Source organism: Leptodactylus fuscus, chromosome 2 (assembly GCF_031893055.1).
Source record: "Leptodactylus fuscus isolate aLepFus1 chromosome 2, aLepFus1.hap2, whole genome shotgun sequence".
NCBI lineage: Eukaryota > Metazoa > Chordata > Amphibia > Anura > Leptodactylidae > Leptodactylus > Leptodactylus fuscus.
Window position 1 is genome coordinate 67,687,044 of NC_134266.1, and position 26,321 is coordinate 67,713,364.

General features: G+C 44.9%; 1 protein-coding gene across 1 annotated transcript in view; it reads right to left on the minus strand.

Moving 5' to 3' along the window:
- Positions 1-515: 515 nt before the first annotated feature.
- LRWD1 (leucine rich repeats and WD repeat domain containing 1) overlaps positions 516-26,321 on the minus strand; it is a 44,645-nt gene continuing 18,839 nt past the window's right edge. Inside the window, exons 7-16 of the mRNA XM_075263930.1 lie at positions 17,810-18,247; positions 17,555-17,681; positions 16,453-16,538; positions 15,591-15,798; positions 14,794-14,866; positions 8,151-8,291; positions 7,483-7,586; positions 3,011-3,172; positions 1,922-2,040; positions 516-871 (exon numbers count right to left, since the gene is read on the minus strand). Of these exons, the coding sequence (XP_075120031.1) occupies positions 731-871; positions 1,922-2,040; positions 3,011-3,172; positions 7,483-7,586; positions 8,151-8,291; positions 14,794-14,866; positions 15,591-15,798; positions 16,453-16,538; positions 17,555-17,681; positions 17,810-18,247 (1,599 nt within the window). The 3' untranslated portion in view covers positions 516-730. The remainder of the gene's footprint in view (positions 872-1,921; positions 2,041-3,010; positions 3,173-7,482; positions 7,587-8,150; positions 8,292-14,793; positions 14,867-15,590; positions 15,799-16,452; positions 16,539-17,554; positions 17,682-17,809; positions 18,248-26,321) is intronic.

The window sequence follows — 26,321 nt, forward strand, 5'->3', positions numbered from 1 at the left end:
TACACAGCACTTTCTTCTTGCTATATAATGTATACAGAGTTGAACACCGTTCTATACAGAATATTACATGGGTCATAGTGCTGGGCAATTAATCAAGAAATAACCAGTTCGGAGGAGTTTGTTGAGGTGGATTTTGCGGCAAATTCTGACTCAAAATCCTCCTGCAAAAAACACATGTGAACATATTAAGTTTATTCTTATCGAAACTACTGCTCCATCAGATGAATTTCTCCTTCCCTTTCTCTTCTGGTGGAGAAATATGAAGCATATCAAATGTGGACAAACACGAGCAAACTTACTGATTGCAGCGATGGATGCAAAAAACTCAAAAACCGTGTAAAATAGTGCACCTTTAATTTTTTTTGATGGTGGTTTTCAATACAAAACGTTAAATCGGTGTAACTGATGGTAAAGAGCACACACATTGCTATACAGTCAAAGTTTTTCTTTTCTTTCTCTTCTGCACAGAAATTGAAAACATGAACCCAAGATGAACAGAAAAACAATCCTGGGGTTAAAAATGACATTTTCTAAAAAAAATACCGTAACATGTTTATGGACATATTTTATAAAATGTGCAAAACATTTTTGTCTTAAGAATTCTAAATTAGGATGTTAAAAAAAATACTTAAAGACCAGAACATAAAAAAATAAAAAGATTTGTATAAAAGAAAAAAAACACAACCTTTCCCATAGGGAATTTTTTTTTTTTTTTTAAAGATTTCGTCCATCACAGCATCTTCCACACAGCAATAATATTTTTGTCTGTTAACGCCACCAAGTACTCCATTGCTGGGTCCATGATCACAGAGTTTATCACAGATTCTCCAACTTTCTCTTTTCTTGCAATGGGGAATGGCCAGTCTATAATCTGTCATAGAAAAAGGTTATTTCATGATAAATTACAGTACAAGAGTTCTGACAGTACTACATGTCATTTTACTTAACAACTGGGACCATTTGCCATAGCTCAATGGGAGAACATATGGGCAGTACTTGCCATACTACTGGCATTGGGACTTCTGTTTTAACAAGCTCCATGGAGGATATGCTTTATTCTCCGCACTGATTTCAGTACACCCGATGTTTTTACTCTGTTCTAGAATACTGCTACACAATTCGAACCATCAAATAAAATAAGAAAGTCAATAGAAAAGAACCAGTGTGAACAGGGATTTATTCACCATTCTAAGAAGTCCTGTGAACTCTTGGTCACAACTATTAAACTTTTCTACATATATGAGGACGACCAGCTGTTAGTGCGGCACAGCTAGAGGAGCAGATTTAGCATCATTATGATGCACAGGCCTCGACAGTTTTGCTGCATCCCTTAATGTTATATATGACCCAGTAGACAAAGATAAACGGAGATACACTTTTCATTTTGGCATTAGCTCTGGTTCAGGTGGAAGAAGTACCCGCAGTAAAAAGACTGAAGCGCCAGCCTAGATTATAATTACGTCAATTATTTTGGGAAGCCCAAAACTGATCACTGTAACTCCAAACATTCAAGGCAAAACACATTGTAACACAGGGTCACCAATGTCTTATGGGATGTACTTTTAAATAATATTCCTAATACTGACCTCATAGGTCATTTCACAGTTCCAAAAAGAAGATGGGGCTCATGGTAGTGTACCCACAGTGGTGTGTGTTCAATATGCATTGAATGTAGCAAATACCAATAAGTAACAGAATCAAAGAATATGCTGGAGGGTGTTTAAAACCATTAGGATACGTTTCCCATCACTATCCTACTCCATTATACCAGTCTAGACACAAGATATGAAAACGCACGTATAAACATACTATAAGCAGGCGAATAATAGAACATACTGTATATCTCTCATATATATGCAACATTGTAAAGATCACAATAAAACAAAGATGAGAGAAGAATGCACCCATAAGCATATTATACCTTTGTGGGCTCCTTCAACGATTTGCATGGTACTCCCTTTTGCAATTCAGCCTTGTGGGACTCAAGATCATATACCCATATCTTTCCTGCTTCATCGCCACACAAAACATAGTATCCATCTAAAGAGGAGCAGAATCATAAAACAAACAATAAGTAGACTCCTTCTATCAACATAACTAATTGACTACATTGTATATAGGACAATACTGAATAAACAGGCTGGTTGGCTGTGTTCATATTTGTCCTGGAGGGTCAATCCCTGGGGCCTCTAAAAATCCTGAGAATGAAGGGTGGTTTAGCACCGCATATCTTTAGTGTTAGTTCACACAAGGCAAGAGGGCGCGGAATCCACCTCAAAACCTGCCCCCTCACAATAGAGGTCTATGTGGACCACTAGCGATCTTGTTCCCGCTCACGGAAAAAAGAAGCGAGCTGCCCTTTCTTGAGGCGGATGCCGCAGTGGAAATCACCGCGGCGCGTCAAGACAATCCCTCTGGACTAGGCCCATTCATTTGGGCCTACTCCGACAGTCGCGACTAGCTGTGGCAGGCGCATTTTGGTCCCGATTCTGTTGCGCTTCCCGCGTCAAAATCAGGACCAAAATACGCGGTCACTAGCCCCAGGTGAACTAGCCCTTACAAAGTTTTCCTGCACCATACCACCAACTGACTGTGCAAGAAAATACAATGAAGGGGCCATAACACTAAAACCAGCATTGATAGTCATTTTCAGGAGGTCCAAGAGGTTGAACTACTCCAACCATAAAGTGTTAGTGATGGCATTTTAGCAATGCCATCACTTTTTAAATTAGGAATAACTCTTTAAAGGCTGTGGTGTCGCAGAAACGCATATTTTTTTGTAGATTTTGCTGCGTTTTTTTGAGCAAAAGTCAAGAATGGCTACAAAAGGAATGGGAAATATATAGCAAGTAATTATACTTCAGATTAGTACTTTTCATTGCATGATCAAAATTTAAAATCTTTTTTTTTTTTTTTTGTTTTAGGGGTCAGAAGTCCTGGGATGAATCTGCTGTAACCATTTTATTGAGCTAGGTGATGCATACAACCACAGGGTAAACATGCACCTTACCTGTACATGTTGATAGAGCAAGATATGGTAGATCCGTCTCTGACCATTTCAGTTCTGCCAGGATATAGGCTTCTTTTTTTCTACTGCTTTTAGGCCTTGGTTTCTCAAAAGTTTTTTTCCAGCTCCATATGTATATAGATCCTTGCATTGTACTTTTGGATGCTGAAACCAATGGAAAAAAAGTTAACTGTACAATACCTTCCCAGCCAGTTACTAGTTCACTGGCTCATAACCAGATGACGGGATACAGTCCATCATACAATACCCTGGCTTACAGTATTGCATTACAGGCTTTTTTTTTTGCTTAGTTACTAAATGCATGACTCATTTTCGTGAAGGTATACTTCATACAGTTAGCAATTCACCGGTACCAATTTTTGCTACATACATATTCGTTGTTAATACTGTATAGATTCCATGGTATCTGTCCTATATAACCCTCTCCTCCCTGATAGCCTGTCACCCGCTATGGTCAGAGTGTGGTCCATGGCGGGGCTCTTCCGGATCACTGATATGACTGATGCCGTGACGTTGGAGCTCAGGCCTTTTGACTATTTTGTGGCTAACTCGGGTCTTCCTCAGGCTGAGTGGCTTCATTATTCTTAGGTAGTTCACTTTGTGCGCTCCCTCCATGCTTTACTAGAGTCTCTACCCCTACACCCTTCGAAAAGATTTGCCGGGCGGGCACTTCCACAAATGGCCTCATATCCTCTGTGTACCAGCTTCTTGTCTCTCAGACGACTGGTTCTCCTATTCGGCATCGCTACATGGCCAAATGGAAAGAGGCGTTGGGCACCCCCATTACCCAGGGACAGTGGCAGATTGTCTGGTCTCGTGCTCAGAAATCCTCCCAGTGTATAACCTTTAAGGAAACGCAATATAAACTCCTAATGCACTGGTATCACACTCCAGCTCTTCCTCATGCCTTGAACCCCGCGCTTCCATCGGGGTGTTGGCGTTGCAACACCGCGGTGGGTACGTTATTTCACATCTTTTGGTCTTGTTCTGGGCTTCTGGAGGGGGGTTGAAGTCCTGATGGAGGCCCTTTTTATACAGGGGGTCCCTTTAGATCCCCTTTTGTATCTAATGAACCTCCCTCCCAGACACCTAGGTAGTAAGACTTCCAGACTTTTACTGCATCTGTGTACGACCGCAAAAACCCTTATTGCCAAGCATTGGAGGAACGTGAACCCTCCCTCAGGCATTGAACTCCTAGCCCGCATCAAGGATGTGAGGAGCCTCGAGTTCTTGACTGCCAGCCTCAATAACACCCTGGACGCTTTTCATTCTATTTGGTCTCCTTGGGACGCTCATTGTGCGCTGCGTGGCCTCTGATCTTGGACCTTCCCCCCTTCTTGTTTCTGTGTGTCTGCGGTCTCCCCCTTTTTACTATTTTGATGCTGCATTGTATGTATATTTTGGTTGTATTTTGTTTGGGAATTGGCAGTCCAGCCTTTCCCGCCTGTTCCTGGCTTTTATTTGCCTCGTTTCTTCCTTGTATTGTATATTTTTGAAAACTCAAAAATTACAGTTGAATAAAAAAAAATACTGTATAGATTAATTTTCCACTAACATTTAAATTTTTTTTTTTTTACTGCCAACACTAGTCACCTTTAATTTGTTATTCAGGTTGTTGCACTTGTGGTAATACTGAATGTGTGTACATTATAATATTTAACTTTTGGGCATTATGAGGTTGTCCAGTATATATCAGGCTGGGGAAGCGGGGGAAAAAAAACAAAAAACACAAATCCAACATACACCTGTTCCTGGTGCTTCCCAGCGGTCTGGTCCTGCTACTGTCTTCTATTGCCACAAGTCCTTGCTGGCTGTGATATCCCTGGTCCCTTCCCTGATGCCAATCAGCAGCCTTAGTGTCCTAAGGAAAGGACCCAGGGACGTCACAGGTAGAGACATCTCGCGTCCTTTATTCAGGCAACTACAGTCATGGCCAAAAGTTTTGAGAATGACACAAATCTTATATTCTCACATGATCTGCTGCCCTCTGTTTTTTATGTGTGTTTGTCAGATGTTTTTATCACATACAGAAGTATAATTGCAATCATATTATGAGTAACAAAAGCTTATATTGACAGTTAGAATGAGTTAATGCAGCAAGTCAGTATTTGCAGTGTGACCCTTCTTCTTCAGGACCTCTGCAATTCTCCCTGGCATGCTCTCAATCAACTTCTGGACCAAATCCTGACTGATAGAAGTCCATTCTTGTACAATCAATGCTTGCATTTTGTCAGAATTTGTAGGTTTTTGTTTGTCCATCCGTCTCTTGATGATTGACAACAAGTTCTCAATGGGATTAAGATCTGGGGAGTTTCCAGGCCATGGACCCAAAATCTCTATGTTTTGTTCCCTGAGCCATTTAGTTATCACCTTTGCTTTATGGCAAGGTGCTCCATCATGCTGGAAAAGGCATTGTTGATCGCCAAACTGCTCTTGAACGGTTGGGAGAAGTTGATCTTGGAGGACATTCTGGTACCATTCTTTATTCATGGCTGTGTTTTTAGGTAAGACTGTGAGAGAGCCAATTCCCTTGGCTGAGAAGCAACCTCACACATGAATGGTTTCAGGATGCTTTACAGTTGGCATGAGACAAGACTGGTGGTAGCGCTCACCTGGTCTTCTCCGAATAAGCTGTTTCCCAGATGTCCCAAACAATCGAAAAGGGGATTCATCAGAGAAAATGACTTTACCCCTGTCCTCAGCAGTCCACTCCCTGTACCTTTTGCAGAATATCAGTCTGTCCCTGATGTTTTTTCTGGAGAGAAGTGGCTTCTTCGCTACCCTCCTTGAGACCAGGCCTTGCTCCAAGAGTCTCTGTCTCACAGTGCGTGCAGATGCACTCAAACCTGCCTGCTGCCATTCCTGAGCAAGCTCTGCACTGCTGGTAGCCCGATCCCGCAGCTGAAACACTTTTAAGACACGGTCCTGGCGCTTGCTGGTCTTTCTTGGGCGCCCTGGAGCCTTTTTGCCAACAATGGAACCTCTCTCCTTGAAGTTCTTGATGATGCGATAGATTGTTGATTGAGGTGCAATCTTTCTAGCTGCGTTACTCTTCCCTGTTAGGCCATTTTTGTGCAGTGCAATGATGACTGCACGTGTTTCTTTAGAGATAACCATGGTTAACATAAGAGAAACAATGATTCAAGCACCAGCCTCCTTTTAAAGTGTCCAGTGGTGTCATTCTTACTTAATCATGACAGATTGATCTCCAGCCCTGTCCTCATCAACACCCACACCTGTGTTAATGAAGCAATCACTGAAACTATGTTAGCTGGTCCTTTTAAGGCAGGGCTGCAATGATGTTGAAATGTGTTTTGGGGGATAAAGTTCATTTTCTAGGCAAATTTTGACTTTGCAAGTAATTGCTGTTAAGCTGATCACTCTTTATAACATTCTGGAGTATAAGCAAATTGCCATTAGAAAAACTGAAGCAGTAGACTTTGTAAAAATTAATATTTGTATCACACTCAAAACTTTTGGCCATGACTGTAATTGGCCTCAGTTGTCACGTGTGTGTGTGTGTGTGTGTGTGTGGGGACTTGCACCAGAAGAAAACAACGGAGCTGCAGGATCAGACCACGCTGAGAGACACCAGAGCATTGGAGACGGGAGAGAATGTTTTTTTTTTTTTTTTACCTCCCACGTCAAATTATTATTTTTCTTTTATCCTGAAAAACCCCTTTAATTCTGATTTTTATTTGTAGCTTAATGGCAATAACTTGTCCTGTGCAATCACTATACATATAGTGGTTAGGACATAACCTAAATATATATATTAGTTGAATAGCAATGTGGTCCTTCAAAATGGACCCAAGTTTCTCCTATTCACACTAGGAATATATCCACCTGTGGTATGAACAAAAGATGGATGCCCTGTCAGTCATACTGTGTATATCAGAGATTTTACCGTCATCCACCATTAGACTGATGCTCCACCTGTCCACCTGTATAGAAGAGCAGTTTCCCTGCACCTGGTAACACATCCTATGCCCATGTGATCACATGAGGAGTATCCTTGTCCTGATCCGACAACTGCCTGCTGCTCAGGTTAAGAATTCTCATCCTGCATCCTCAAGTGTTTCAAGTGCCCTAATATTTACTTTGTTTCAAAGGCAAATATCCAGTGGGTGCCAGAATTTTACAGTTACAAAGGGCATGTTCTACTAAAACAGGCACCTCTGTATAAATCCTCTTGAAATCAGTAAAGACATGGACATATCACAATATGACTGCTAGCCAAATTTTGTAAGATGCTATCTTCTATGGAAAAATGCAAGAATCTGTCCTAAATTTTCTAATCACAGAAAACACTCACAATGTGTGCAAATAGAGAAAGATGTAAATATGGACTGGCAGGTATTTATTAAAAAAAAACAAAAACCCCACAAACCAAAACAGACTATGTTAACCTAGCCTTTCATGCATAAATACATATTAAGCTTGGTACAACTTACCTAAAAGATCATCACTCAGAAATGCCAGTCCATCCACAATATGGTAATCTGAATGCTTGGATTCCTTATCGTATATTGGGAAATTCAACTCCACTTCATATGAGCTGGTTTAATAACAATAGTTCAAAGTTAGGTGTATTATATAGATAGATTTCTTCGAAATAAAAAGTTTATTTTCTGTGTCACTTCATAACATTTCTAAGCATCCATCTAACTAAGGATTACAATCTGAAGAGATGTTTCTATCCATGGATATGTCAGAAACATTTGAAAGGCAAAAAGACGTCCCCCCCCAACTCCACCCGGTGAGGTCACTGCTGGAATGTAACTGTATGGAAATCCGTGAAGCAGACAAGCACTTAGCTCGGTGATCTCACTGAAGAGCTCTGTTCACACCGCATGGATACAGCAGCTGTCATCAGGTAGGACAGGGCTTAGTGGACAAGGGAGACAAGTAATTTTCCAGAGGTGGAACCCACATCCATCAGGCACTTATTGTGGTCTATGATCCTGACCACAGAAACAAAGCCACTGACCTACTGAGCACTGTTTTATTTGTCTTATTCATATACTAGGTTGTGTCTACATGTGCCTTGACACCAGTTTCCATTACATTTGATAAAAACCAGACGGGGGCAAAGCATACTAAAGATGCATATAGATATTACCGTCTTCCCTGCTGGTTTTTTAGGGTTATGTCCCAAACAAAGCAGCCATCTTCACAAGCAGCCATAAATTGCTGATCTGGGCATGTAGGAACTGAACAGAGGCGCAGGGGAGTAGATGTAGTATCCAGGGTAAGCAACTGGCTGGAAAACAAAATAAAGATGAGAAAATGAGACTTTTAAACAAAGCAAGAGAACAGTAACCTAAAACTCAGACTAGTGAGGGGACAGTAAAGGCACATGCAGCCACACTATTCCATCTATAAGGCCGGAGTTCTGGCATCATTCTTCTACAAACTAACTGCAGTTCTAATAAGCCAACATATCAGCCGCAGAGGGGCACACTTACTAATCCTAGATGAGATTAGCCAGTTTTAAAATGCACCAGATTCATCACAGAGACTGATGTTGAATGACCATTAAATGGCTTACTAGGCACCAGAATTTTGGCACATTTTTGCCGCACATTACATCTTAAGCCCCTGCACCACCATCAAGTCACATCCATTTCCCATGTAGGACAAGCTGAATAACGTTCCTAAAATATAATTCTTATGATGCATGGCATATAGGACAATATTTTTTGGAATAGAAAACTTACCACTTTGTATTAGGCTCATTTGTATTACAATGAAACACACTGATAATAAGTACTAACATCACACCCTGCTGTAAGGTTCATGTCCCTCTGGAGCCCTGATCTACGTGGGGGCAATGTTACATGTATGCACAAGCCTGCTGGTATAAGATTGACAATCCAGAACAGTGCAAGGGAAAAATACAAGCTATGTAGCTGCTGTGAGAATGTCTGGGAGGCATTGGTCTTCCTGTATAGTAGTCTGCTACCCACTTTCTCCTGCAATCTAGTTTTCCAATAGGATTAGTGAGCAATGTGGCCAATTCGGATGAATAGAATACAGGTCAGACAGGTTTTACACAACTTGCACACACACAGGGAAACAAGTAAATACTTTACTGCACCAATATATTCTTCAGTGCTCCCTTATAGGACATTGTTGATTAGCTGAAAACTACTAACAGCATTGTGCCCTTTATATTAGACTAGAGGGAGGACCCGGCTTCGCACGGGTATATTACATTTTATGTTTGTGTAGTGGCCCCATAAGAATTGTCCAATTTTGCACTGGTGTATTTTGTATGTTGTTTGTGTGTATGTCCATAAGCGTCATGTGATTATGTGTATCTAATTTTGGATGTCAGCGAAAAACCTGTGATCAGTTGTTATGGATACCTGGAGTAAAGCTGTATCTAATCCTTCCCCGTGTAGTACTGTGTTTAAATGCAAGTATCCAATCCTTGTTGGTGTGGTACGGTGTGCAGATGCACATATCTAATCCTCCCCGTGTGGTATTGTGTGAAGAGGCGCGTATCTAATCCTCCAGTAAGTGAAACTGTGTGCAGACGCGCATATCTAATGACTCTGGCGTGCGGTACTGTGTGCAGATGCGCGTATCTAATCCTACGGCATGTGGTACTGTGTGCAGACGCGTGTATGTAATCCTAAGGCATGTGGTACTGTGTGTAGACGCACGTATCTAATCCTACGGCATGTGGTACTGTGTGTAGACGCACGTATCTAATCCTACGGCGTGTGGAACTGTGTGTAGACACGTGTATCTAATCCTACGGCATGTGGTACTGTGTGTAGACGCGCGTATCTAATCCTACGGCATGTGGTACTGTGTGCAGACGCGTGTATGTAATCCTAAGGCATGTGGTACTGTGTGTAGACGCACGTATCTAATCCTACGGCATGTGGTACTGTGTGCATACGTGTGTATCTAATCCTATGGCGTGTACAACTGTGTGAAGACACGTGTATCTAATCCTCCCGTGTGGTATTGTGTGAAGAGGCGCGTATCTAATCCTACGGCGTGTGGAACTGTGTGTAGAGGCGTGTATCCAATCCCCCGGCATGTGGTACTGTGTGCAGATGCGCATATCTAATCCTATGGCATGTGGTACTGTGTGTAGACGCGCGTATCTAATCCTCCCCGTGTGGTACTGTGTGTAAACACGCGTATCTAATCCTCCCCTGTGTGATACTGTGTGCTGAGACGCGTATCTAATTCTTTGGCTTGTGGTACTGTGTGCAGAGACACGTATCTAATCCTTCAAAGTGTGGTATTGTGTGAAGAGGCGCGTATCTAATCCTTTGGCATGTGGAACTATGTGTAGACGCACGTATCTAATCCTACTGCATGTGGTACTGTCTGCAGACGCATGTATCTAATCCTATGGCGTGTACAACTGTGTGCAGACGCGCGTATCTAATCCTCTGGAATGTGGAACTGTGTGTAGACGCGTGTATCTAATCCTACGGCATGTGGTACTCTGTGCAGACGCGTGTATCTAATCCTATGGCGTGTACAAATGTGTGCAGACGCACGTATCTAATGCTCTGGAGTGTGGAACTGTGTGTAGACGCCTGTATCTAATCCTTCGGCATGTGGAACCGTGTGCAGGCGCGTGTATCAAATCCTTCAGTGTGTGGAACTGTGTGCAGAAATGCGTATTTAATCCTCTGGTGTGTGGGACTGTGTGGAGACCCGTGTATCTAATCCTCTGGAGTGTGGAACTGTGTGCAGGCGCACGTATCTAATGCTTCGGCATGTGGAACCGTGTGTATCTAATCCTATGGCGTGTACAACTGTGTGAAGACACGTGTATCTAATCCTCCCCTGTATGGTATTGTGTGAAGAGGCGCGTATCTAATCCTACGGCGTGTGGAACTGTGTGTAGACGCGCGTATCCAATCCCCCGGCATGTGGTACGGTGTGCAGATGCGCGTATCTAATCCTATGGCATGTGGTACTGTGTGAAGACACGTGTATCTAATCCTCCCCCGTGTGGAACTATGTGTAGACGCGCGTATCTAATCCTACTGCATGTGGTACTGTGTGCAGACGCGTGTATCTAATCCTATGGCATGTACAACTGTGTGCAGATGCGCGTATCTAATCCTCTGGAATGTGGAACTGTGTGCAGACGCGCATATCTAATCCTCTGGAATGTGGAACTGTGTGCAGACGCGTGTATCTAATCCTATGGCGTGTACAAATGTGTGCAGACGCACGTATCTAATCCTCTGGAGTGTGGAACTGTGTGTAGATGCCTGTATCTAATCCTTCGGCATGTGAAACCGTGTGCAAATGCACGTATCAAATCCTTCAGTGTGGAACTGTGTGCAGAAATGCGTATTTAATCCTCTGGTGTGTGGGACTGTGTGCAGACCCGTGTATCTAATCCTCTGGCATGTGATACTGTGTGCTGATCTGTGTATCTAATCCTCTGCTGCGTGTATCTCAGTTTGGATATCAGTGTTGTATTGTGCATGTGGAGTGACCGTGTGTATTGCAGTTGGAATATGAGTGAAAGACTTGCAGGTTTGTATTGGCTAAGGGGGGGGGGGGGCGGCACTGTGTTTGGAATGCTGTATCTCAGCAACGGTACGTCCGAGCGAGTTGGAGTCTCGTCTTAAACCTTCCTGGATACCTGAAGTATCTCTGTACCAAATTTGGTGAAGATCGGTCCAGTCGTTTGGTTCGCATTAGAGTACAGACAGACAGACAGACAGACAGACAAGAATTCATTTTTATAAGATAGGGAGATATATGAAAGAAGAGCAGTCACCTCACCTGATTTAATGAATAATTGTATTAACTATGAAACAACAATTCTGGAGCATCTTGTATTAGAATTCTGCATTGTGCTATTTTTTCATTTTTCCTCCTAGAAATGTCTGAATAAATTGACAACTAACGCTGGGTTCACACCAGCGTTTGGTTTCCGTACTCAGGTTTCTGTCTTCTGCTGGCAGAAGACGGAAACCTGTCAGACCGTGAGCACTGGTGAGCGTTTTATGCTCTCCGCGGTGAAACCGGTTTTTCATGTCCTGTCAAGTCTTGCACGTCCAACTTTGTGTCCGGTTAAAAAAAAACGGTTTAGTCACAGAGAGCATAAAACGCTCACGGGCGCTCATGGCTGGACACTTTTCAAACCCATTCAAATGAATGCGTTTGAAAAATGCCTGCAGGTTTCTATTTCCTGCCCAGTTTCGGGCAGAAAACGGAAACCTGTATAACGGAGACCCTGGGCGCAGATATGAATGAGCCCTAAGTGTTACAATATCTCCTGTTCCTTCATTGGCTGATACTGGTAGCATTGACTTGATAGTGTCAAATGAATGTCTTAAAATAGCTGTCTTGTGGGAAATTGAAAATAGAAAGCCAAAAGTCAGCTCAATCAATCAATCATAATGAACTTGTTGACATTATTGCTGATTATTTCAGTTATTTTGCTTCCACGTCAACCTATCTCACTCAGCCATAGGCTAACAGATATGTCACCAACTGTACACTGTCCAACCAGGATTGCTGATATGTGATTAACAGGCACCAAAATCCACTGATGGCATATAAATAGGAGGCATGGGGTGTAACGGGGGGGGGGGGGGGGGGGTCCTAAGTTGATAGTTCATTAACCCCTTAAAGATCAAGGATGTACTATTACATCCTTGGTCGCATGGGGAGATGCAGACTGTATAATGCACCTAGCACCAGCTGTGACTGGTGTTAACAACGAACGCAGCGGTTAACACTTTAGATGTTGCAGTTAAATTTAGGATCAACGTGATTTCTTATTCCAATTGCACCTCATTCTAAATTTTTTCCCAGCTGCCACAGTACATTGTACAAAATATTGAATGGTGCCATTACAAAGAACAATTTGGCCTCCAAACAATAAGCCATCATGGACTTTATAAAATAAATAAATAAATAAATAAAAAAAATTAAAATAAATAATATACAGTGCCTACAAGTAGTATTCAACCCCCTGCAGATTTAGCAGGTTTACACATTCGGAATTAACTTGGCATTGTGACATTTGGACTGTAGATCAGCCTGGAAGTGTGAAATGCACTGCAGCAAAAAAGAATGTTATTTCTTGGTTTAATTTTTTTTTAAATTGTGAAAAGTTTATTCAGAGGGTCATTTATTATTCAACCCCTCAAACCACCAGAATTCTGTTTGGTTCCCCTAAATATAAGAAGTAGTTCAGTCACAAAGAACAATGAGCTTCACATGTTTGGATTAATTATCTCTTTTTCCAGCCTTTTCTGACTATTTAAGACCCTCCCCAAACTTGTGAACAGCACTCATACATGGTCAACATGGGAAAGACAAAGGAGCATTCCAAGGCCATCAGAGACAAGATCGTGGAGGGTCACAAGGCTGGCAAGGGGTATAAAACCCTTTCCAAGGAGTTGGGCCTACCTGTCTCCACTGTTGGGAGCATCATCCGGAAGTGGCAGGCTTATGGAACTACTGTTAGCCTTCCACGGCCTGGACAGCCTTTGAAAGTTTCCTCCCGTGCCGAGGCCAGGCTTGCCCGAAGAGTCAAGGCTAACACAAGGACAACAAGGAAGGAGCTCTGGGAAGATCTCATGGCAGTGGGGACATTGGTTTCAGTCAATACCATAAGTAACGTACTCTACCGCAATGGTCTCCGTTCCAGACGAGCCCATAAGGTACCTTTACTTTCAAAGCGTCATGTCAAGGCTCGTCTACAGTTTGCTCATGATCACTTGGAGGACTCTGAGACAGACTGGTTCAAGGTTCTCTGGTCTGATGAGACCAAGATCGAGATCTTTGGTGCCAACCACACACGTGACGTTTGGAGACTGGATGGCACTGCATATGACCCCAAGAATACCATCCCTACAGTCAAGCATGGTAGTGGCAGCATCATGCTGTGGGCTGCTTCTCAGCCAAGGGGCCTGGCCATCTGGTCCGCATCCATGGGAAGATGGATAGCACGGCCTACCTGGAGATTTTGGCCAAGAACCTCCGCTCCTCCATCAAGGATCTTAAGATGGGTCGTCATTTCATCTTCCAACAAGGCAACGACCCAAAGCACACAGCCAAGAAAACCAAGGCCTGGCTCAAGAGGGAAAAAATCAAGGTGTTGCATTGGCCTAGTCAGTCTCCTGACCTTAACCCAATTGAAAACTTGTGGAAGGAGCTGAAGATTAAAGTCCACATGAGACACCCAAAGAACCTAGATAACTTGGAGAAGATCTGCATGGAGGAGTGGGCCAAGATAACTCCAGAGATCTGTGCCGGCCTGATCAGGTCTTATAAAAGACGATTATTAGCTGTAATTGCAAACAAGGGTTATTCCACAAAATATTAAACCTAGGGGTTGAATAATAATTGACCCACACTTTTATGTTTAAAATTTATTAAAATTTAACTGAGCAACATAACTTTTTGGTTTGTAAGATTTATGCATCTGTTAATAAATCCTGCTCTTGTTTGAAGGCTCTAACTTATTTGCATCTTATCAAACCTGCTAAATCTGCAGGGGGTTAAATACTACTTGTAGGCACTGTATACACAAAAACAAAAATTAGTTCAGTCTTTAGGGAATTAATTGTAATAGAGGTAAAATGCCCTTTTTAATTTGGGTCATTATAGCCCAGCCCTAGCAAAGAGACACATTTACTGAAATAGACATGTCATGGAGGAGACAGATCCATCTGTAAATCACACGTTGTAGCTACCGGTATGTATTTACTGGCGCAAAAAAATAAGGCGATAGCCAGAGTACTTGTATACCATACCTGGCTCTGAAGTTATATTCATTGTCAGGAACTCCTATATCCCATAAAATAATCCTCTTGTCATAAGATCCAGCTAATAAGAGATAAATAGAAAATATGGCATTATCGTTTGCCGATATGGAAAATAAATATCCAATTTTAGAAATTTTTTTATACCATTTTCAGTTTCCACCCCCAGCCATATTCTGTATACCATTACATGATTTACTATACAGTCCAGATCTGTCAATATAATAATGTTAATTCCCAAATGGCATAAAGATCTTAATTATAACTTCAGTCTATTTTCTATAAAAGAAAAACTGAAGATCCTTTATCTCAGAGTCATCACAGCAGAATTCCAGGCACTTTACACGTTGGCCTACTGCCAACAAAATCAATGGTTTTGGCTTAGTTTTTGTGAGTGCGTCTGGGCAACTTTAAGTTGTAGCTATTTGCTGCATATTTTGGGTGCACGTTTACAATAAATGTGAATAGAGAGTAGAGAAAATACATGGGGGGGATGGATTTTAGTGAACATATACCATGTAATATTCTACTGTTGCATTTGTTTGTAAACTGCAGCGCATTTCACCTACTATATTGTGAGAGTTGAAGTCCACAGAGAGTGCAGGAAATCTGCATGTGCTAACATACACATTCTTTTAAAAGAATCTGCTGCGGACAAACCCAGCATAACTGAGCTGAACGGATAAGTAACCACTGAGGACCTTAGGGTAGTACGCAACATTGATAGGGTAGTGGATCAAATATATCACAACTAGCATTCTGCTTCCACAGAGTGTTTTTACACTTACTGAAGAGGAACGTGTCCTGTGTTGGGCTGAAACACATGATGGAGATGGCCTTTTTATGAGCTTTTATCTCGCCATAACATAAACCAACTTTAGGGTACATTAATCTCACAATGCCGAATCTTCCACCAGCTGCTAACACATTGATTTTTCTTTTCTGTCCATCTATGCAGATCATTGTTAGAGTCGTCCACGCCAGTGTGAAGAACTCCTAAAATACAATAAAGACAAGATATGATTTTGATCTTGACTTAAAACAAAAACATGTGCGATGCACTATAGAATTCTCAGTACTATAACTTTCCTACCTCAAGAAATGGCATACATACAATACCCCCCTAATGCTCATTGATATTAAAGAAGGGGTAACCAGAAAATATCTCTGCTTTTAGCACATGAAGCTGTTGCCATGCACTGGATGTTGGAGAGACACCCTACTTCCTATATGAAAATACAGTTTACAACAATAGAGGATGAGCAGATACATTTCAGCAGGTATGGAGCACGTTGTGCTTGTCCCCTTGACCCTGCATAATGTTCAAGGTTATAGGTCATTGTAAAACTCTACAATACCCTTCCTAATGGAAGGATTATTTAGTAGTTGTATTACCACTGTATTTGTTGGATTTCCTGCCTCCGATGCCTGTGGGCACACCATGTGTTATCTCTTTTGCGTCCTGCTGTAACACTTGTGCTTGCATACCACAGTGGCTAAGGTTGTTTTTGTTCTATGCAATGTCTAGTTTATCAATAAATAGAAGTAAAAAAAAGCCTACTGTAGGCCTTTTTTTCATATTTGTAGTAAAGGCTATGCATATTTATTTAAAATACAAAAAGAAAAAAAAAAAAGAAATATCACACTTACCTCTCCAGGGACTTTATACTTCTTAAGAACTTTTCCAGTCTCACAATCAATAAGACAGACAGATTCACCACCACATGTGGCAATAACTGAAATGCAAGTATGCATTAGCATATTAATATGGTCATCTTCTCATACAGTCATCTATATGTCAGAACAACTACACAAAATAAACAGAGGCATAAGGGGCCACATGGTGGCTCAGTGGTTAGCACTGCAGCCTTGCAGCGCTGGAGTCCCGGTGTTCAAATCCCGTCAATGGCAAAAAACCATCTGCAAGGAGTTTGTATGTTCTCCCCATGTTTGCATGGATTTCCATCCCATATTCCAAAAAGAAATACTGATAGGGAAAAAAATGTACATTGTGAGCTCTATGTGGGGCTCACAATCTACATGAAAAAGAAAAAAAATTAAACAGAGGCATGGTGTTGTGTTTCTGACACCATGCATATAGCAAATTCCCCCCCCTCCAAACCTTTACAATCTTACTTGTGACTAATTTAGTCACAGTCTTGAACTCTAATATTATTGCTAATAAAGGCTTTCCAACTTTACACGCAGCAGTTGTTGAATAGGGTACTAAATTAATGGCTAAAAAAAATAATTCAAAGTGCGCCAAAATCAGAATGTAAAGAAATCACCTTGATGGAGGTGGTGAAAAAAAATGTGCTTTCTATAAGGACATTGAGTCCCACAGTGAGTACTCATCTGGCTGCTTATAAAGCAGATACCTCAACTGCTGTAAAGAGAGCACTGTAACATCTCAAGCAAAATGGCAGCCCCCCTTATGTAGAGAAATTATATTCCTGCTTGTGACCTCCTCTTCAGCCTTCAATGGGCCCTGCGCGCTGCACATCAAGTCAAAACGACGTAATGTATGGTGCATGGAGAAATCCTGGAGACTGAAGAGGACGTCGTCAGCAGAAGTAGGGATAGGCAAGTTAATAGGGGACATTACTGGACCCCCATTGCCTATTAAAAAAATCAGTGAAGGACCAGTAGAGCCCTTTAGAGGCAACAGCGCTGGCGGGACGGTGTCAATTAGAATACGTTTGGACATGCCTGATCTACACGATACATTCCACTTCACATGATATTTTCTCACCTTTACTGGAAGAAGAATCCAGGTTAGGTTCAAAAGCACAAGACCATAACTGTGTTTTGAAATCATCACTGTCATTATTTTTGCTGTGAGACTGAAGAAAATGGAGCGGTTCCAAATTAAACTGTTTCTAAAAAAATAATAAGCGATAAAAAAAAAAAAAAAAAAAAGTCAGCAATTTGTAATGAAAGAATGTGCGTTAGATGTTGAAATAAAGCTTTAAAATAAATGCAGCAATATTATAAAAACCATACTCACTTTCTTGCCTGGGTCCTTCTTTTCCTTCCCACTAGTCACTGTTCTGTCTGCGGTTTGCTTTGATGGCGTGCTCCTTGAAGATGCTTTTGTAGGTTTTAATAACAAGTGTAGGGCCTGTTCTTTATCTTTTACTGGAGTACCTTTGAGTGTGTCATCTTGTAATTTACTTGACCTCCTTGGTGACAATACAATTGCATCACTTGGCCTGAGCTTTTTAGTGGGAGTTACAACATCATAATCAGTTCTTGCACTTGACCTGTGTGTCTTGGATGGAGATTTCACTTCACAATCTGTGTCTGCTTTCGACCTGAGCCTTCTGGATGGAGATTTCACTTCAGAATCCGTTTCAGCATTCAACCTGAGCCTCTTAGATGGTGTTCTTACCTCACAATCTGTTTCTGTATGTGGTATCTGTTTCCTACTGGGCATTACTGAAGCCTACAAAATAGAGTAAATTGTGGCTCATTGTGTCTAGGTGTGCCTATAACATGCATGATATTCTTCAAAAACTATACAATTCAGGGCTCGTTCACATCTGCGCTCGGGACTCCGTTCTGCAGGTTTCCGTTTCCTGCACAAAGCAGGGCAGGAGACTGAAAACTGCAGGCATCTTTGAAACCCATTCATTTGAATGGGTTTGAAAACTGTCCGGCCGTGAGCGCCAGTGAGCGTTTTATGCTTACCGCGGCGAACCGGTTTTTTTTTTTTTTTTTTAACCGGACGCAGAGTCGGACATGCAGTACTCTGTGTCCGGTTAAAAAAAAAACAATTTCGCTGTGGAGAGCATAAAACGCTCACTGGCGCTCACGGCCGGACTCGGCATAACAGGTTTCCGGTTTCTGTCAGTTTTAAAACCCATTCACTTAAATAGATTTGCAAAGGTGACCGCCTGTGAGTGTCTTCTGGGATACCATTATTTTTTTACCGGACATAAAGTCCTGCATTTCCGACTTTGTGTCCGGCTAAATAAACAGTTTCCCTGCAGAGGGCAGAAGACTAGAGATGAGCGAACACTAAAATGTTCGAGGTTCGAAATTCAATTCGAACAGCCGCTCAATGTTCGTGTGTTCGAACGGGTTTCGAACCCCATTATAGTCTATGGGGAACAGATACTCGTTAAGGGGGAAACCCAAATCCGTGTCTGGAGGGTCACCAAGTCCACTATGACACCCCAGGAAATGATGCCAACACCTCTGGAATGACACTGGGACAGCAGGGGAAGCATGTCTGGGGGCATCTAACACACCAAAGACCCTCTATTACCCCAACATCACAGCCTAACAACTACACACTTTACACACTCAATACCACCTCTCTGACAGTAGGAAAACACCTTGAAACATGTGTATTTGGCACTTGCAGTGAGGAGAGCTTGTCACCAGCAGTGAATTTGGCCCTTGTAGTAAGTTGAGGTTGGCACCAACATTTGTTTTGAAAATCAGGGTGGATTGAGCCTCTAACCAGCAGAGTTTGGGCAAATTCATGGTGGAGGGAGCCTCTAAAAACCCCAGTTTGGACCAATTCATGGTGGAGGGAGCCTCTAACCAGCCCAGTTTGGGCAAATTCATGGTGGAGGGAGCCTCTAAAAAACCCAGTTTGGACCAATTCATGGTGGAGGGAGCCTCTAAACAGCCCAGTTTGGGCAAATTCATGGTGGAGGGAGCCTCTAAACAGCCCAGTTTGGACCAATTAATGGTGGAGGGAGCCTCTAAACAGCCCAGTTTGGACCAATTAATGGTGGAGGGAGCCTCTAACCAGCCCAGTTTGGACCAATTCATGGTGGAGGGAGCCTCTAACCAGCCCAGTTTGGGCAAATTCATGGTGGAGGGAGCCTCTAAAAAACCCAGTTTGGACCAATTCATGGTGGAGGGAGCCTCTAAACAGCCCAGTTTGGGCAAATTCATGGTGGAGGGAGCCTCTAAACAGCCCAGTTTGGACCAATTCATGGTGGAGGGAGCCTCTAAAAAACCCAGTTTGGACCAATTCATGGTGGAGGGAGCCTCTAAACAGCCCAGTTTGGGCAAATTCATGGTGGAGGGAGCCTCTAACCAGCCCAGTTTGGACCAATTAATGGTGGAGGGAGCCTCTAAACAGCCAAGTTTTGGGAAATTCATGGTGGAGGGAGCCCCTAAAAACCCCAGTTTGGACCAATTCATGGTGGAGGGAGCCTCTAAACAGCCCAGTTTGGGCAAATTCATGGTGGAGGGAGCCTCTAAACAGCCAAGTTTTGGGAAATTCATGGTGGAGGGAGCCTCTAACCAGCCCAGTTTGGACCAATTCATGGTGGAGGGAGCCTCTAACCAGCCCAGTTTGGGCAAATTCATGGTGGAGGGAGCCTCTAAAAAACCCAGTTTGGACCAATTCATGGTGGAGGGAGCCTCTAACCAGCCCAGTTTGGGCAAATTCATGGTGGAGGGAGCCTCTAAACAGCCCAGTTTGGGCAAATTCATGGTGGAGGGAGCCTCTAAACAGCCCAGTTTGGACCAATTCATGGTGGAGGGAGCCTCTAAACAGCCCAGTTTGGACCAATTAATGGTGGAGGGAGCCTCTAAACAGCCATGTTTTGGGAAATTCATGGTGGAGGGAGCCTCTAAACAGCCCAGTTTGGGCAAATTCATGGTGGAGGGAGCCTCTAACCATCCCAGTTTGGACCAATTAATAGTGGAGGGAGCCTCTAAACAGCCAAGTTTTGGGAAATTCATGGTGGAGGGAGCCTCTAACCAGCCCAGTTTGGACCAATTCATGGTGGAGGGAGCCTCTAAAAAACCCAGTTTGGACCAATTCATGGTGGAGGGAGCCTCTAAACAGCCCAGTTTGGGCAAATTCATGGTGGAGGGAGCCTCTAACCAGCCCAGTTTGGACCAATTAATGGTGGAGGGAGCCTCTAAACAGCCAAGCTTTGGGAAATTCATGGTGGAGGGAGCCTCTAACCAGCCCAGTTTGGACCAATTCATGGTGGAGGGAGCCTCTAAAAAACCCAGTTTGGACCAATTCATGGTGGAGGGAGCCTCTAAACAGCCCAGTTTGGGCAAATTCATGGTGGAGGGAGCCTCTAACCAGCCCAGTTTGGACCAATTAATGGTGGAGGGAGCCTCTAAACAGCCAAGTTTTGGGAAATTCATGGTGGAGGGAGCCCCTAAAAACCCCAGTTTGGACCAATTCATGGTGGAGGGAGCCTCTAAACAGCCCAGTTTGGGCAAATTCATGGTGGAGGGAGCCTCTAACCAGCCCAGTTTGGACCAATTAATGGTGGAGGGAGCCTCTAAACAGCCAAGTTTTGGGAAATTCATGGTGGAGGGAGCCCCTAAAAACCCCAGTTTGGACCAATTCATGGTGGAGGGAGCCTCTAAACAGCCCAGTTTGGGCAAATTCATGGTGGAGGGAGCCTCTAACCAGCCCAGTTTGGACCAATTAATGGTGGAGGGAGCCTCTAAACAGCCAAGTTTTGGGAAATTCATGGTGGAGGGAGCCTCTAACCAGCCCAGTTTGGACCAATTCATGGTGGAGGGAGCCTCTAACCAGCCCAGTTTGGGCAAATTCATGGTGGAGGGAGCCTCTAAAAAACCCAGTTTGGACCAATTCATGGTGGAGGGAGCCTCTAACCAGCCCAGTTTGGACCAATTAATGGTGGAGGGAGCCTCTAAACAGCCAAGTTTGGACCAATTCATGGTGGAGGGAGCCTCTAAAAAACCCAGTTTGGACCAATTCATGGTGGAGGGAGCCTCTAACCAGCCCAGTTTGGGCAAATTCATGGTGGAGGGAGCCTCTAAACAGCCCAGTTTGGGCAAATTCATGGTGGAGGGAGCCTCTAACCAGCCCAGTTTGGACCAATTAATGGTGGAGGGAGCCTCTAAACAGCCAAGTTTTGGGAAATTCATGGTGGAGGGAGCCTCTAACCAGCCCAGTTTGGACCAATTAATGGTGGAGGGAGCCTCTAAACAGCCAAGTTTTGGGAAATTCATGGTGGAGGGAGCCTCTAACCAGCCCAGTTTGGACCAATTCATGGTGGAGGGAGCCTCTAAAAAACCCAGTTTGGACCAATTCATGGTGGAGGGAGCCTCTAAACAGCCCAGTTTGGGCAAATTCATGGTGGAGGGAGCCTCTAACCAGCCCAGTTTGGACCAATTAATGGTGGAGGGAGCCTCTAAACAGCCAAGTTTTGGGAAATTCATGGTGGAGGGAGCCTCTAACCAGCCCAGTTTGGACCAATTCATGGTGGAGGGAGCCTCTAAAAAACCCAGTTTGGACCAATTCATGGTGGAGGGAGCCTCTAAACAGCCAAGTTTTGGGAAATTCATGGTGGAGGGAGCCCCTAAAAACCCCAGTTTGGACCAATTCATGGTGGAGGGAGCCTCTAACCAGCCCAGTTTGGACCAATTAATGGTGGAGGGAGCCTCTAAACAGCCCAGTTTGGACCAATTCATGGTGGAGGGAGCCTCTAAAAAACCCAGTTTGGACCAATTCATGGTGGAGGGAGCCTCTAACCAGCCCAGTTTGGGCAAATTCATGGTGGAGGGAGCCTCTAACCAGCCCAGTTTGGACCAATTAATGGTGGAGGGAGCCTCTAAACAGCCAAGTTTTGGGAAATTCATGGTGGAGGGAGCCTCTAACCAGCCCAGTTTGGACCAATTAATGGTGGAGGGAGCCTCTAAACAGCCAAGTTTTGGGAAATTCATGGTGGAGGGAGCCTCTAACCAGCCCAGTTTGGACCAATTCATGGTGGAGGGAGCCTCTAACCAGCCCAGTTTGGGCAAATTCATGGTGGAGGGAGCCTCTAAAAAACCCAGTTTGGACCAATTCATGGTGGAGGGAGCCCCTAAAAACCCCAGTTTGGACCAATTCATGGTGGAGGGAGCCTCTAAACAGCCCAGTTTGGGCAAATTCATGGTGGAGGGAGCCTCTAACCAGCCCAGTTTGGACCAATTAATGGTGGAGGGAGCCTCTAAACAGCCAAGTTTTGGGAAATTCATGGTGGAGGGAGCCTCTAACCAGCCCAGTTTGGACCAATTAATGGTGGAGGGAGCCTCTAAACAGCCAAGTTTTGGGAAATTCATGGTGGAGGGAGCCTCTAACCAGCCCAGTTTGGACCAATTCATGGTGGAGGGAGCCTCTAACCAGCCCAGTTTGGGCAAATTCATGGTGGAGGGAGCCTCTAAAAAACCCAGTTTGGACCAATTCATGGTGGAGGGAGCCCCTAAAAACCCCAGTTTGGACCAATTCATGGTGGAGGGAGCCTCTAAACAGCCCAGTTTGGGCAAATTCATGGTGGAGGGAGCCTCTAAAACCCCCCAGTTTGGACCAATTCATGGTGGAGGGAGCCTCTAAAAACCCCAGTTTGGACCAATTCATGGTGGAGGGAGCCTCTAAAAACCCCAGTTTGGACCAATTCATGGTGGAGGGAGCCGCTAAACAGCCCAGTTTGGACCAATTCATGGTGGAGGGAGCCTCTAACCAGCAGAGTTGGTGGAAATCAGGGTGGAGGGAGCCTCTAACCAGCAGAGTTGGGGGAAATCAGGGTGGAGGGAGCCTAGTATTAGCAGAATTGTGCAACGCTTATGGTGGATGAGTATGAGGATGCGGAGGAATTGGAGAGGTTGAGTACAGACATGGAGTTTCATGTTGGGGTGCTTTACACAGGTGGGCACAAAAATGACGGCTCTACCCAGTGGTGGTTCATTTTTATCAAAGTGAGCCGGTCGGCACTCTCAGCTGACAGACGGGTGCGCTTGTCAGTGATGATGCCACCGGCTGCACTGAACACCCTCTCAGATAGGACGCTGGCGGCAGGACAGGACAGCACCTCCAAGGCATATAGGGCAAGTTCAAGCCACAGGTCCAACTTCGACACCCAATACGTGTAGGACGCAGAGGGGTCGGAGAGGACAGGGCTGTGGTCGGAAAGGTATTCCCGCAACATGCGCCTATACTTCTCACGCCTGGTGACACTAGGACCCTCCGTGGCGGCACTTTGGCGAGGGGGGTGCCATCAAGGTGTCCCAGACCTTAGACAGTGTGCCCCTCGTTTGTGTGGACCGGTGAGAACTTGGTTGCCTACTGGAGGAACTGCCCTCCCTGCCGCCAACGTCACATGCTGGAAACATCTCCATCATATTCTGCACCAATTGCCTGTGGCAAGCATTGATGCGATTGGCCCTCCCCTCTACCGGAATAAAAGACGAGATGTTGTTTTTATACCGGGGGTCAAGGATAGCAAAGATCCAGTACTGGTTGTCCTCCATGATTTTGACAATACGCTTGTCGGTTGTAAAGCACCCCAACATGAACTCAGCCATGTCTGCCACAGTGTTAGTTGGCATGACTCCTCTGGCCCCACCGGAAAGTTCAATCTCCATTTCCTCCTCATCCTCCATGTCTACCCATCCGCGCTGCAACAATGGGACGATTCGAAGTTGCCCGGAAGCCTCCTGTATCACCATCACATCATCGGACAACTCTTCTTCCTCCTCCTCCTCCTCCTCCATTAAACGCAGTGAAGCGGACAGATGTGTGGACCTACTCTCCAGCTGTGACGGATCGGATGCTATCCCTGACTCCTCTGTGTGATCTGAGTTATCCCTGATGTCAATCAGGGATTCTCTCAGAACACACAAGAGCGGGATTGTAAGGCTCACCATCGCATCCTCAGAGCTCACCCTCCTTGTGGACTCCTCAAACACCCGTAGGATGTCACAAAGGTCTCTCATCCATGGCCACTCATGGATGAGAAACTGAGGCAGCTGACTTTGTGGCACCCTAGGGTTTTGTAGCTGGTATTCCATCAAAGGTCTCTGCTGCTCAACCACTCTATTCAACATCTGAAACGTTGAGTTCCAGCGTGTGGGGACGTCGCACAAAAGCCGGTGTTGTGGCACATGCAGGCGTTGCTGGAGAGATTTTAAGCTAGCAGCGGCTACTGTCGACTTGCGAAAGTGGGCGCACATGCGCCGCACTTTCACCAGTAGCTCTGGAACATTGGGGTAGCTCTTTAGGAAACGTTGCACCACTAGGTTGAAGACGTGGGCCAGGCATGGAACATGTTGGAGTCCGGCAAGCTCCAGAGCTGCTACCAGGTTCCGGCCGTTATCACAAACGACCATGCCTGGGCCCAGGTGCAGCGGCTCAAACCATATTGCCGTCTCATCGAGGAGGGCATCCCTCACCTCGGAGGCAGTGTGCTGTCTGTCCCCCAAGCTGATCAGCTTCAGCACAGCCTGCTGACGTCTACCAACGCCAGTGCTGCAACGTTTCCAACTCGTAGCTGGGGTCAATCTAACAGCGGAGGAGGAGGCGGTGGCGGAGGAGGAGGCGGTGTCGGAGGAGGAGGCGGTAGAGGAGGAGGAGGAGGGGGGTGTTCTTCTCGTGTCCCTGCCAGGAATGTTAGGCGGGGAGACGAGGTACACCGGGCCAGTTTGGGAAGCAGTCCCAGCCTCAACTACATTCACCCAGTGTGCCGTCAGTGAAATGTAGCGTCCCTGTCCGCATGCACTTGTCCACGCGTCGGTGGTCAAGTGGACCTTTGTGCAAAGCGCGGAACTAAGGGCCCGCCTGATGTTGAGTGACACGTGCTGGTGCAAGGCGGGGACGGCACACCGGGAGAAGTAGTGACGGCTAGGGACGGCATAGCGAGGTGCCGCAGTTGCCATCAGGTCCAGGAAGGCGGGAGTTTCAACAAGCCGGAACGCCAACATCTCCTGGGCCAGCAGTTTAGCGATGTTGGCGTTCAAGGCTTGCGCGTGTGGGTGGTTAGCAGTGTATTTCTGCCGCCGCTCCAATGTCTGAGAGATGGTGGGTTGTTGTAAAGAAGCGCCTGATGGTGCCTTTGATGGTGCAGGAGAAGGAGATAAGACAGGAACAGGGGAGGATGAGGGAGAAGTCAACAAAGTGGCGGAGGCAGATGAAGTGGTGTCCTGGCTCGTCCTCTGGAGTGCATCGCCAGCACAGTCAGCAGTGGCAGTGGCAGAGGCAGTGGCAGAGGCAGTGGCGTGAACGGCAGGCGGCCTTTGTCCTGCCGTTGCTGCCTGCCACTGATTCCAGTGCTTGGATTCCAAATGAGGGCGCATTGAAGTGGTGGACAGGTTGCTCTTCTCAGAGCCCCTAATCAATTTCGAGAGGCAAATTGTGCAGACAACACTATATCTGTCCTCGGCGCATTCCTTGAAAAAACTCCACACCTTCGAGAAACGTGCCCTCGAGGTGGGAGTTTTCCGGGGCTGGGTACGAACTGGAACATCTTGGGAGATTCCGGGTGTGGCCTGGCTTCGCCTAAGCTGCTGACCTCTGCCTCTAGCTACCCTTTTTGGTGCTGCACCTGCCTCAACATCCACACTACTTTCCCCGCTTGACATCCCCCCTGTCCAGGTCGGGTCAGTGTCCTCATCATCCACCACTTCCTCTTCCAACTCCTGTCTCATCTCCTCCTCCCGCACAATGCGCCGGTCAACTGGATGCCCTGACGGCAACTGCGTCACATCATCGTCGATGAGGGTGGGTTGCTGGTCATCCACCACCAAAT